The sequence below is a fragment of the Trematomus bernacchii genome, unplaced genomic scaffold, assembly GCF_902827165.1.
Source record: "Trematomus bernacchii unplaced genomic scaffold, fTreBer1.1, whole genome shotgun sequence".
NCBI classification, from domain to species: Eukaryota; Metazoa; Chordata; class Actinopteri; order Perciformes; family Nototheniidae; genus Trematomus; species Trematomus bernacchii.
This window is the reverse complement of record NW_022987786.1, coordinates 287,530-302,098: the sequence shown is the minus strand read 5'-3', so window position 1 is coordinate 302,098 and position 14,569 is coordinate 287,530. Positions and strand designations below refer to the sequence as shown.

Sequence of the window (14,569 nt, the reverse complement as noted above, 5' to 3'; positions counted from 1 at the left end):
CTGCGTCTGTACTCAGGGATATTCTGATCGTGAATGTATGATTTATTAACCCAGAATAAGATTGTCTTTTGAACTCTGGAGATGGCTTATTAGGGTCTGAGAGCAGAGGTCAGTGAAGACCCTATTGACCCTGCCAAACACAACGGAAAAGAGTCCGAAATCATGACGGCAGAGAGCTCGCTACATTACTGATATCGATAGGATTATTATTATTATGATTCTTATTTTAATGCGCATATCAAAAGTGCAGAGAAAAACCAAAAAGCCTCTTGGAGGTGTATACAAAAACGTACAGGAAGTTGGCCATTTTAAATTTGGCATTGGAACATTTTTCCCACTGGAGTTTCCACTTTCTAAACTTCTTCAGCTCTGAACAGAGTTAAACCTGAAGTTATTTCAAACAGGAACATTGTTTTCTAAAGTTACATCATGTGTTCTTCATTCAGACTGGAGTGCTGCAGGTTGCCAGAGATCAGCTGTTCTGCTCTGGTCTCAGCTCTGAAGTCCAACCCCTCCCATCTGAGAGATCTGGACCTGAGTGAGAACGATCTGCAGGATTCAGGAGTGAAGCTGCTGAGAGATCTTCTGGAGAGTCCAGACTGCAGACTGGAGGCTCTCAGGTCAGTTCTCCATCTTTAATTTCTGTGCTGAGATTAATATGTGAGAGTTGTGTTGACTTTGTTGAGCTGCAGACATCAGGCTGATATTACTCTGATCCTCACTGAGCATCTTAATGCTAAAGTCTACTTTCTTCTTCTGTGGTTTAGTTCACTGACTGTGGAACAGCCATGTTGATCTTTACATTTAAATATAACAAACAAAAACCTTCACTGCATAATTTCCTCTGAACCTTTGACCTGTTAAGCCCCAAAGCCCCCTGTCGGCGGGTCTTTTTTTTTTTCTTTGGATGGAATGAATACCTATGGTGATAATTCAATGTAATACATCATTTTTATAGTCTGGTACCTGAAAAAGTTCAAATGGCACTGATGGAACCAGATGTACCCAAATGTGCCGAAAGCTTATTCCGCCTGGAACTTTTTTTGCTAAATTTCTCTAAAAAGGTCAAATTTAACTTGTTTTGCCTCAATCTTGATACAGGGTACTTATTATATGTTATAGTTTGGATTCCTAAAGCTTTTAGTCTACCATCCCATCATTCAAGGGTGGTTTTCACTATAAGTAATGTTTTTTCTTTAGGCGGAGGTAAGAATTTACCTTTTTTTACTATGTTCCATTTGAATGAACTCTGACTGAGAAACATCTATATTGATTCTGACACCTCTACATCCAACTCACAGATGTAACCTTGCTTTGATAAAAGAAATTATTCATATAACCCTTTTAGAAGTGAAGTTGTAGTCATTTGTTTTGGGCATGTCATTTTCGAGCCTGAAACCTGAAAAACAGGCTCGGGGCTTAACAGGTTAAACACCTGAAATACATCTTATTTTCTCCATAATGATTTTAACAAATGATTCTAAATACAACAATTAAATATGTTTATTAAAACTATCAAACACTACCAAGTATTTCCAGTTGTTGCTATTTCCAACATGTTTCTGAAGCTACATGATCAGGGTTCCCGCGGGGTCTTAAAAAGTCTTAAAAAGTCTTAAATTTGATAATCAGAATTTAAGGCCTTAAAAAGTATTAAATATGATCAAAAAAATAAGAAAGGTCTTAAATATGATTTAGAAGGTCTTAAAAATGATTGGATTTGAAAGGTACTTCTGTGTTGCGATCGCGTCTAAATGTGTTTTGGGGGAAATGTCCGGGCTGCAAAGTAACCAGTACGGTAAGAGCCTTTCAGTTCCCCCCCCAACAATCTGTATTGAAATAAATCAACATGTAACCAGTCATCACTAACTTTGTTTCCCCCGGCCCCTTATGGGAGAACACCCAGCTAGTAACCTAGCAACCAAGCTTCAGCTAGCGGCAGTCAGAAACTCAAGTATCTTCGAATCTACTTACAAATAAATATGGGGAAGTGTAAGTTCAACCGTATTTGGTTGGAAAACATCGAATTTAGTGCTTGGTTGAAACCAGTGGAGGGGAACGTGGTTGAAGCCCGCTGCACCTTTTGCAAAAGAATTGAGTGTTTGTTTTGCTAATGCAGCGTTAGCTAGTGCAGCGTTAGCTAGTGCAGCAGCTCCCGCAACAACATTGGGGGACCTTCAGGTGACGTTTGGGTCTACGTCAACCCTAAAAGCGGAGGTGCTGTGGACGCTAAATACTGTAGATAAACACCAATCATACAACAGCATGAAGGCAGCAGAGCTCTGAATATAGCTCTTGTCACTCACTCACTCACTCACACACACACACACACACACACACACACACACACACACACACACACACACACACACACACACACACACACACACACACACACACACACACACACACACACACACACACACACACACACACACACACTTTTTGTCTAACACGCTAACACAGTTCTGTACTGTTATGCTGTTATGTTCAGTCATTGTTCTTATGTTGAACATGAATACATTTACTTTGTAAGTAATTATGGACGTATTTCTTCTTTCATAGCAATTTTCCTTCATACTTCATAGGTCTTAAATTATATTCAAAGTGGTCTTAAAAAGGTCTTAAAAAGTCTTGCATTTTTGTTGGTGAAACCTGCAGGAACCCTGATGATCCTTTACTGACTGAATAGTTTACACTGAAGATGCTGTGATTTGATGACTCCACTGTTCCTAAAATACATATTCTGGATGTTTTTTCACATTTAAAATTCATCCTATTTGTGATCTTTATAAACGTTGTGATCTTGAGTTGAATCAGTTTCTGAGGGTTTGTGTTTGTCCGGCTGCACATCATGAGTTAGTGTAGATGGAGCAGAGTCTCACTCCTAGATTCCACCGGGTCCGTCTGCGCCGCGTTACGGCCGCGTTACGGCCGCGTTACGGCCGCGTTACGGCCGCGTTACGGCCGTGTTACAGCCGCGTCACGGCCGCATTATGGCTGCGCCGCGGCGTTCACAGCGATCACAGCCACTCTACGGCTAGAAGCGTCCCAGAAGCGTCCCAGAAGCGTCTCGGCGCTGGGCTCCCGGCTCCGCTAAAAATAGGATGCAAGTCTATTTTCGACGCGACGCGAGGCGTTGCATAGAGCCGGGCAGGAAGTGGACCGGTCAGAGCATCCATTCAATCCCCAAAATAAACGAATTTTGCAGACCCTATCCCTCCGTATTCTTTCAAGTAGGAGGAGAAATACCAGCGTTCTCCTCCGGTTTACAGGCACTGTGTAAATTATATATATAGAATAATTATGATGATGAATGCATTTTTTTACCACTAAAATACAGCAACACATCTTTGATTAATGTCGTTTATAACTGGACTATTACAATTATTACTAACTTTGTCTGTACAAAGTAGCCTGTCCAGGAAATATGCCCAAATCAACAAAAACTGTGAGCCAGCACACAAGACGCTCTGCTTCCGAAACGCTTCTGAAACGCGCCCGGTGGGTTATGACGCTGGAGGAGGTCGGACCAAAACCGCGGCGCAGCCGTGACGCAAAGCAGACGGACCCGGTGGAATCTAGGGGTTAGATGTGAAGTAGAAGCACGTTGTGTTTAATATTAATGAGAAGTCTGTGTACCTGCACTTTAATGGTCTTTCTCTCTAAAATTATTCAATAGAAATGTGACTAAAGGCTCTTTTTGTATTTTACTAAAAGCTCAAATGATCATAGTAGCGAGGGGCGGGGCGGGGGCAACTCTCAGAAGTCCTTTCAAAAGAAAAGTCCTGGGGCCTCATTTATAAACGGTGTGTACGCACAAAAGATGGCGTACGCCAGTTTCTACGCAATGTTTGCGATTTATAAAAAACAAACTTGACGGGAAAATGTGCGATCCTCCACGCACACTCTGACCCATGCATACGCACTAAGCACACAAACGGGAGGGACGAGAAACTGCGACACCGTTGGCAGAAGGAAGAATGGAGAGAAATATGTGGAAATAATACCATAATAAAATGTTACCTCTCATTTATCAAATATGAAGAATTCATTTTCAAACATTGATTAAAGCCAATCTTAAAATGATGAAACAAACGCCTGTTTGAGACTCCTCAGTGCACACAAAAACATAACTTGGAGAAATAAATAAATACGGATATGTTATTTAAAACCACCTCGAATATGTTGTGTTAATGTTATGAAATGTTTTCTCATAAATGATGCGGTAAGCAGGAGGACAGAATTACGTTTAAACTGACGCCGTTTTGCATTTCTATAGGTTGTATAGATACGAGCATGGTTTTATATACTATCACGTTTAATCGTGTTTTATGCCGTTCACCAATAGCCTACTTGATAAGTCGCTCTTAAAACACAGGAGGTATGGAAACTAAGAACACCATATGTGGTAAATTGTACAGCTAATATAACACAACACATTAGTTGTATTTCCTTTAACTGGTGGATTATGGATATATAGTTGCTGATCGACAGCTGGAACACAAACCACCAAATACAACACAATAATTCAGATCCAGTCGTCATGACTCCACTCCGGAGGGATTCCCCGATCATTTCTTACAGTTTCTCATCAAGGGGGTGTCTCCTGTCCCCGGGACAAACACACTGCCTGAGGAAGGTTATGTGTATTTTTTTGTCATTAACCTTTTTCGGACCACTTGTTTATTTATTTTGGTGACGATCCGACCTCCATGCTGCTACTCTGGTTCAAACTGCATTCACCAAACAATATGATTTATCTCAACCTCCCCAAAATAACCAAAATCTGACACGGTGTGAGATGTCTTTTTTAGCTGTTCTGTCGTCATTTCCTGCGATCTTCTTCATGCAGTCAGTCAAAATGAATGAATGAATGGGCGTTTCTTTGACTATTTATAGGCAAATATGGGAGTTACGTGAAGCCCGCAAAAGCTGCGCCGCATTTCGAGTTGATTGTGATTTATAAAGGGAAACAGGCGTAGGATGTGCCGTACGCAGTCTTTTATGAATCGGAAAGTGTCTGTGCGTATTTATTTGCTTTGTCCTACATAAGCAACCTTCCCACGTCAATCCTACGCTAGGCTTTATAAATGAGGCCCCTGGTCTGGTGAAAGACACTTGATGCTAGATAAATGTGTTCAGGTATCTTTGTAATCATCGTTGAGACAGTCCTTAATATTACATTAGACTAGAAGAGGGATGAGGGCTTTCCTCTGAAGCGTCACTGAAGCCATGTCTGCTACAGCTGATCAGCTGTCAGCTTTAACAGCTCTACACACTTTGGATAGTTTGCTCACATGTGCACTCTGCTCATACTAATATAATGCTCTCAGTTGTCATGAAGCAGCAGCAGGGTGTTACCTATTTAACACACACCTGCTCACCATCAACCACCAGCAGCACAGGATGCATCTAAACTGGCAGAAAGAGTTCATCTTAGCCTACCTATTCATTACCTGCGTCTGTACTCAGGGATATTCTGAACGTGAATGTATGATTTATTAACCCAGAATAAGATTGTCTTTTGAACTCTGGAGATGGCTTATTAGGGTCTGAGAGCAGAGGTCGGCGAAGACCCTATTGACCCTGCCAAACACACACAAAAAGGGTCCAATCTCATGACGGCAGAGAGCTCGCTACATTACTGATATCGATAGGATTATTATTATTCTGATTCTTATTTTAATGCGCATATCAAAAGTGCGGAGAAAAAAACAAAAAAGCCTCTTGGAGGTGTATACAAAAACGTACAGGAAGTCGGCCATTTTGAATCTGGCGTTGGACATTTTTTCCCCTGGAGTTTCCACTTTCTAAACTTCTTCAGCTCTGAACAGATTATTAAACCAGGAGTTATTTCAAACAGGAACATTGTTTTCTAAAGTTACATCATGTTTTCTTTATTCAGACTGATTGGCTGCAGGTTTGTCAGAGATCAGCTGTTCTGCTCTGATCTCAGCTCTGAAGTCCAACCCCTCCCATCTGAGAGAGCTGGACCTGAGTCACAACGATCTGCAGGATTCAGGAGTGAAGCTGCTGAGAGATCTTCTGGAGAGTCCAGACTGCAGACTGGAGGTTCTCAGGTCAGTTATCTGACTCTCTGTTACTGCTGGAGATCTCATGTTTCATTAGTTATTCAACCTAATTCTTCATCATACATATATTACATCCATACGTTTGTAAATGTTGTTCTAACAGTTGATTGTTTCCTAAAGAAACTATTATTCTTCCACTGTTAGTTGTTAAAGTAAACATAGGTTTTCTTTAGTAAATGGTCTGAATAAAGAAGGTCCTCTGACCTAAAATTTGTTTTACGTAAAGTTTACTTTCCGACGTAGAAATGTTTATGTTCCCATTATTTAGACGTGTTTTCCCAGATAATAAACAGAAGGCTGATATAATGATGATCCACAATAACAGAATGACAGTCTCTGTAATTCAGGGAAAATATCATTGATTAGGACGCAGTAATGTTGAGCTACACATTTCAGACCTGAACATCTGACTGGATTAAAAATGGATTTGTATCCTCATCATGTTTTCTTTATTCAGACTGAGGCACTGCAGTTTGTCAGAGATCAGCTGTTCTGCTCTGGCCTCAGCTCTGAAGTCCAACCCCTCCCATCTGAGAGAGCTGGACCTGAGATTCAACAAGCTGAAGGATTCAGGAGTGAAGCTGCTGAGAGATCTTCTGGAGAGTCCAGACTGCAGACTGGAGACTCTCAGGTCAGTAAGGGGTCTCTGCTGGTTCAGCAGTATTGTATTAAACACAGGGAGGTGTTTCTCTCACTGGGAATCACAACAGATCAGTGATGTTACCCACTGACTGCAGGCTCTTTCATTCTTCCACAAACTATAGAAGGCCAGCTGAAAATGCAAAGCCAAACTTGAATAAGTAATCAACTCTTTAACAGACATATGGGATTTTACAGAAGAGCGGAAAAGGTAGTCTGTTTTTTATGGGATGTTTTTAGTTTATAATGACTGGTTGCTTCCTGTAATGCAGCTGAGAGGTGTGGCAGTCAGTCGTAGAGTTTGCATAGAAGATATGATGGGATGTGAATAGGGTTGGGTACCAAAATCCCATTCAGTACCGGTTCCAACATTTCGATTCCATCGGTATCGTTTAGAAATGTTAGTTTCTGTTCTGCTTATCGATTCCTAAGGAAATGCATCTCGCCGCTAGGGATGGGCATCGTTAAGGTTTTAACGGTACTACTACTTTTATCGATGCCGCTTATCGATCTGGTCCTTTAACGGTACTCTTATCGGTTCTTTTGAAGAAAAAAAAGGTAAATTAACTAAACAAATTGTAAATCATGTGAACTTACAGAACTGTAAAAAACTAATTTAAAAAAGAGTATTTACTGCATGAACACAGTGGTACAGAGCAACACAGGTGGGGCATACAGGTATACTCGAACGTTACTCGAAAAACGGTGCATTTCTCCGTCTGAATGTGGAGCACTTTTGCTAAATGTTTAGACAAATTGCTCGTGTTACCGCCCTTACATGCTAAACTCTTATTGCACTTTTGGCAACGAGCATTGTCCACATTGAGACGGGTAAAGTTTAACCACAACTTAGAGCGCTTAGTTCTCTCTGCCATCTCCGCCATGTGTGTGTGTTGCATGCATGTAGCAGGTGCGTGTGTGTAAACTGCCCCGCCCCCTCCACACAGACGGGGGAGAGAGATCTCTTGTGTTAAACGCCATGCCCCCGCCCCCACGGGCAAAACACAACAATATTCACGAAACTGTGTCTCAGGGCTTCTTAACATTTAGCAACCTATTAATGTGTCATACCCACTTAACGGGAAGAAACTCAGCTAACTGACTATACAGATGTAGCAGCTCATTTAGGACAGTTTGAAACGCGAGGGCCGTGGTCGGCACGGGGTCTGCCCGTGATCTGCCCGCGATCAAGAGACCAACCTCCAGTTTCACTTGAGACAGCCCCCGTGATAAATAAATGTTATTATTGTGAAGCCAGCTGCAATGGATCATTGATCCACCAGGGGGTGCAGTGGGGTTCCACACTGGAGCTCATGTGAAATCAACTTCGATACAGTACGCTGGATGTACAGTATGTCTGGTACTAATGTATAGCGGATCTTTGTTAAGATCCATATGTCACGGATAGGATCATAGTCTGTGCTAAATAAGAGACCATGTAATCATTTACCAAACATCACCATGTTGTTATTTAACAAAATAATGTTGTTTAGTCGAAGAAAACGAACGAGAGGAAATGCAGCCGGCTCTCGATTTTTAATCCTAATTTAATCATCATCTTCACCACGATCATTTATGTTTATGTTCGCCGAATTGACATGAAATCACTGACAAATATGAATATACTGTATTCAACTTCATTAAAACGTTATTAACGTGCCTAAACTCAGTAGTTCACTAAAAATATTTATATTTGAATGGAGCCTTGTCAGGCAGATCAGGATCCCGACGCGTAGCGGCGGGATCTTGATCAGCCTGACGGGTGTTATTTTCCCCATAATGACCAAGTCGCTGCAAATTATCCCGCTTATTACATGGCCACATTCTCAACAAAGTAACGACATGACTCCCAATATTAATTGAAATGCTTTTATGGATTTAGAAAATGTTTTTATTGATTTAAAAAATAGTTGTATGTATTGATTTAAATTGACATGCATCCGCTAAGAAAAATAGTCCGTTGTTACCGTTTTTTAAACAGTCTGAATGAAACGGCAGCTCTCAGCTGTGTGTTTACACACCTAATGGCCCATAAGCCACAGCTCTCTCCCCCCCCCCCCCCCCCTGATCTTTCTTCTCCAGCAGTTAAGTTAACTGTAGGTTACTCTGAGTGACAAGCTTACAGTTAGTGAAGTAACACTTTTCTTTTGTGAGTCACAACCTGGCTGTTTCATTCTAACATAACGCTCCAAATGCTACTGTTTCCACTCGGACTTCAATACAGCAACACCATTGTTTGGTTTCCATGGTAGTGCGTCTCTTTAGTAGCGTGCACTCCTTTCCTGTAAATTACAGGTCCAGCCAGGCAAAACAGTGCACTTCTCTTTCCCGCACTACTGTGACAGACCATGGGGCTGGGTCAGCCACTAACATATTCATATTGCTCTTCTCAAAAAGAGAAATATGAACATTAGTTTTTAACTGAAATGATCAAATAAAGTCAAAATGTCACAGTGTTTACAAACATTGACCATGCCGTTCACCAGCCCCCACCTCCCTATGCCTACTGTAGGCCTATGTTGAGTATACTTTTTTTTTTATAACTAATTGGCCATCGGAATGTGTGTGTCCCAAACCCCCCCGGTGATATCTCTTCTCCAGCAGTCTGTAGGTTTGTGTTTGCATATTTATGCTGTCGCAGTTCCTGTTGTTTCTATCGCGCATTACCGGTGTTGTGTCAAATTATGCACCCCCATAATGAAATGCCCCCCTTGTCACGGGAACGCGCATTTCTAAATGACACGTTTACACCTTAAAACGATGTTAAAACTAAAAGTAAATGTTCAGGGTTTTTATTAATGGTAATTTTCAGACTGTGAGTTGTTTAGTGGTAGCTCATATAGTCTTGATTCTTGTGGTTAAACTTTTCGCTCCGTATTTGATGGTAGTGGTGTCGAAATTCATTCGTCACTTCCTTTTCAGTTTTTGTTTTTTTTAATCTTTTTTTTTTGTTATTATTGTTACGTCCTGTCTGTATACACGTGCTTTAAAATGTATTGTTTATTTCTACATATTTGTCATATAATAATCAAAATATATGTTTACAAATGTTACATAGTCTTTGTCCGCATATTTTTGCCACGTCATGCACGCCCTTGCTATTTTACATAATAAAAGTGTCACATTCATGAAACTTGCTCCATTCATTGGTACTAATCCTACAACTATACCCTAAAAAATGCTTGAGGGTGGGATTAATAGAAACATCTTTTTGGGTGGGGTACATTTTATGACAGGCCTGGTTATCACAATATGCCCCCCCTTGCTATCTTACAAAATAAAAGTGTCACAGATTGATGCATTTAACTTCAATATAAAGAAAGATATCTTCTGTTGTAACAACAATAACATTATAAATAGTAACATAGCTGAACATGGTATTGCACATTTAGCTTTGAGTGTTACTGACCTGAGATGTTTTCATTACATGAATTAAGGTGACTGAGGCTTTTTAACATAGACTTTTCAGTGTCCCACATTTTGCACAGAACTGTCCCACATTAGGAAATGCAGATTGTCTGAGACAACTTGGCACTAAGAGTACTGATATGTCTACCATTTCTTTTCTGAGTGTAATATCTGCATTTTCTCTTTTGGTTTGATTAGGACACATCCTGGGGATTGTGTTTACAAACATTGACCATACCGTTCACCATCCCCCACCCCCCTACTGTATGTTGATTTTTGACTTTGTTTAGAGCAGTGAATTATCTTTCAACTTGGCACTAAGAGTACTGATATGTCTACCATTTCTTTTCTGAGTGTAATATCTGCATTTTCTCTTTTGAAAAACTAAGTTCAAGGTTCAAGGTTCTTTATTGTCAATCTGACATAGCTACAGAGTAATTATGTAGTTGAAAATCTTATGTCACAGGCTTCTCCAACAATGCAACATAATAACATAATAACAATAAGAGCAAGAGCAATACAAAAAGAATAATAGTTATAAAATAAAATAAAGTTATGATGTGGAATAGTGCAGCATGAGTCTATATACAAGTTATTGGAATGATATATATATATATATTAGGTATTAGATACATACTACTGAGTAGCAGATGAATGTTTGAAGTTGTTTCAACAGTTCAATTTTTTAACAGTCTCACTGCCCGCGGGAAGAAACTGTCTCCGAATCTTCTTGTCCTTGCCAGGATGCTGCGGTAACGTCTGCCAGACGGCAACAGAAAGAACAGTTTGTGGCTGGGGTGATGGGGGTCTTTGATAATCCGTAGTGATTTCTTCCTGAGCCGCTGGGAGTAAAGGTCCTCCATGGATGGCAGCTCCGTCCTGGTGATGTGCTGTGCAGTTTTCACCACCCTCTGTAAAGCCTTACGATCGAGGTCGGTGCAGCTGCCGTACCAGGCCGTCATGCTGCCAGTCAGGATACTCTCTATCGTGCACCTGTAGAAGGTCAGGATCCTCTCTATGGTGCACCTGTAGAAGGTCAGGATGCTCTCTATGGAGCACCTGTAGGAGGTCAGGATGCTCTCTATGGTGCACCTGTAGAAGTTGCAGAGTATCCTGGAATCCATTTTGAACCTCCTCAACCTGCGGAGGAAGAAGAGCCGCTGTCGAGCTTTCTTGGTGATGGTGTGAAGAGACCATGTCAGGTCCTCAGTGATGTGGACCCCAAGGAACCTGAAGCTTTTGACTCTCTCCACCGTAGTCCCATTGATGGCGATGGGGGCGTGTCCCTCTCCCTGCTGCTTCCTGTAATCCACAATCAGCTCCTTGGTTTTGCTGATGTTGAGATGGAGGTTGTTATCCTGGCACCAAGATGTCAGGTTTTCGACCTCTCTGTACGCCGTCTCGTCATCGTCTGTGATCTGGCCGATGACGGTCGTGTCATCAGCAAACTTCATGATGGTGTTGGAGCTGTGTGTGGCCACGCAGTCGTGGGTGAACAGGGAGTAGAGGAGAGGGCTGAGCACGCAGCCTTGAGGGGCACCGGTGTTTAGAATCAGGGTGGAGGATGTGATGTTTCCCACCCGCACTGCCTGGGGTCTGCCCGTCAGGAAGTAGTCAGGAAGTAGTAAGTCTTAGTTTGGCCACTCATTTTTAATCACACACGTCTCCCCATCCCATTCAAATTCAAATTCTTGACTGGAAGGGCAGTGTTGCCTACATGTAAATGGTGGCATAGCCTATATGCATTTGAAAAGAAATAGTACCCCCCTCTGAGTGACTATCTGTTGACTTCACATCTTGTCACAAACCAGGAGACTTTACTTCCTGATTTTTGGAATACAAAATAATTTATCTGTGTACGTGTTTCACTGAACGAGCATACTGTACTGTGATCTGCATGCACTTATCAAACATTTAATTAAAGTAGTGAAAACAAATAGTGAGGGGGTCCAAAATCAGCCAACGTGCTTTGTTTTTAATGTTCATCACTATAATAATAAATTTAAAAAAAGTAAACATTTACATTATTATTATGATTATTTAATATATAAAGACTATATATTATTGAATTACAAGATTAGATATACTTTATTTGATCTAAAATATTGATGTGTTCAAATGCTCTTCTAAACAAAACTGAAAGTCCATGAAAAGTTGTCTTTCTGTATTTGTGAATGAAGCGTCATCTCCTGGTTAAATCCTGAAATTGAAAATCTGGCAACGCCCTCTTGGAAAATAGTGGGAGGGCTTAACATTCCCAGATGCAGGTCTTAGGCAGGTCTTAGGCAGGAAGCAGGCAGGAAGCTGTAAGCTGGAGTCCTATCTGGAGTGCTACATCTGTATGAACAATTTTTACCTAAACAAAACACAACTCTAACGCCGAGCGTCTGAATTAGAACTAAGCGAAAGAGTGCTAACGCACTTAGCAGCTATGAGTGTGTTTGACAGTGTGTATCTGGAAAGGGGGCGGTAATTAGGGGCAGTTTATAAATCCATGTAAACATGACCATTATTCAGTTAAAACGAGACGCTGCGTGCGCACCTCCTAAACCGGAAGCTCCGGTCGGTTAACCATTATAATCCGTTTATTATTTATAATTGTAATGATAGATTATCAGTAATCATTTTAAAGTTACACAGAGACATTGGATTAACCTTTAGCAGCGTTTTTATGCCCTTGAACACAACTTTTGATCACAAAACAGCAAAGGTAAGACATAATTATCATCATGGCTACGTAAAGTGAAGTTGTTTTCTTGCTCTTTCCTGGCTGCTAGTTCAGTGAATTTTGTGTTGGACTTCTGTTCCGTGTAGGTAAGAATGGTTAATATAGTCTGTTAGCTGAGTTTCTTCCCGTTAAGTGGGTATGAATCATTAATAGGTTGTTAAATGTTAAGAAGACTTGAGACGCTGTTTCTTGCAAGATGTTGCGTCTGCCCCTATGGTCTGCCCCCGGGAGTCTCACACTAATAAGAGCGCTGTTAGGAGAGATTACGAGTGGCATTCACAGTGGCCAATCAGAGGGGTACTCAAACCGGATACGTCACATGGGATGAGGGTTCCCAACCAACCAGAATTGTTTAAACTAAGGAAGTAGCGTAATTCATATACCGATAGCAGCACCGTTTGTCTTAGTACCGGTTTTCAATACCCATCCCTAAAGCAGGGTATAGAAAGTACATTATTGAAATGAAAATACTGTTTATTTACTTCTACAAACAGTGAGCAGCTGGGCAGCTGCAGCATATGTGTTGCCAACCCAGTCTCACTGCATTTCGTGTTATAGTTATGAAATTAATTGAATCTATTGATTCGTGTTCACCAACACGATTTTCGCATTTTTTTCCTGTCACACAGAACGATTTTAAAAGCAATGTATTTCTATTGGTAGTATGTTTCGTGCCTACACCACGTATTTTTGTCCGGTCGGGTCTTGGAAGACCAGAAGCTGTGTGGTTCATAAACACATTTTCTTACTCAATATCTTACCCTAAGCCTAACCCTAACATTTTAAATAGTATAATGTCTGAGTTTTTTTGCCGTCCGCGAGGAAAATAAGTGGCTCAGAGCCTCAGAATACTGAAATCTGTGTTTTTCAAAATCTTTTTTTCCTTCTAATTTGTTATTATTTGGTGCAGGCATGAAACATACTACCAATAGAAATACATTGCTTCTAAAATCGTTCTGTCAGAATACTGAAATCTGTATTTTTTTTTATCTCTTTTTCCTTCTAATTTGTTATTATTTACATTGCTTTAAAAATCGTTCTGTGTGACACGAAAAAAATGGGGAAATCGTGTTGGTGAACACGAATCAATAGATTAATTTTGTGACTATGACACGAAATGCCGTGAGACTGTGTTGGTGTTGCAGGACATTTGTTGGACACAGACTGTGTGTGGTTGGACTCTGTCTCACAGGCAGGTTGCATGGTAACATCAGAGGAGACTGGGCCAATTGTACATTCTCAAACTGCACCACTTAGAACTAACAATAATAATTGTATTCAATAACCGCAAAAAAATTAAACAGTATGAAGTGATTTGTAAATAGGAATACAGATTTGACTTAATGTTTTCATAAATATATTTTTCTCCCAGTGAAATTGGCATGGGACTTATTTTAACCCTCTCAAAGAACCGGAATCGAGAAACCGAAAATAACCGGAATCGAAAATCAGAACCGGAATCGTTAAAATCCAGACGATACTCAACCCTGGATGTAAAGCATGAGATCAGTCAGCACTCTGAAGCTGACTCAAAGAACAAACACTTATTTTACACTGGATCTAAAACTGTTGGGTTGTGTTCATCCCTACAGGATCAGAGATTATGAGACGATCACAGACATATTCCAGAATAACTGTGAGTACTGAAACCATATCCTCCATTCATCAAGATGTTGTACATTAAATCTGATCTTTAAAG

At 40.7% G+C, this 14,569-nt stretch overlaps 1 protein-coding gene across 1 annotated transcript in view; it reads left to right on the top strand.

Moving 5' to 3' along the window:
- LOC117497552 (NACHT, LRR and PYD domains-containing protein 12-like) overlaps positions 1–14,517 on the top strand; it is a 30,610-nt gene extending 16,093 nt beyond the window's left edge. Inside the window, exons 10-11 of the mRNA XM_034149522.1 lie at positions 447–620; positions 14,463–14,517. Coding sequence (XP_034005413.1) covers positions 447–620; positions 14,463–14,517 — 229 coding nt within the window. The remainder of the gene's footprint in view (positions 1–446; positions 621–14,462) is intronic.
- Positions 14,518–14,569: the final 52 nt, after the last annotated feature.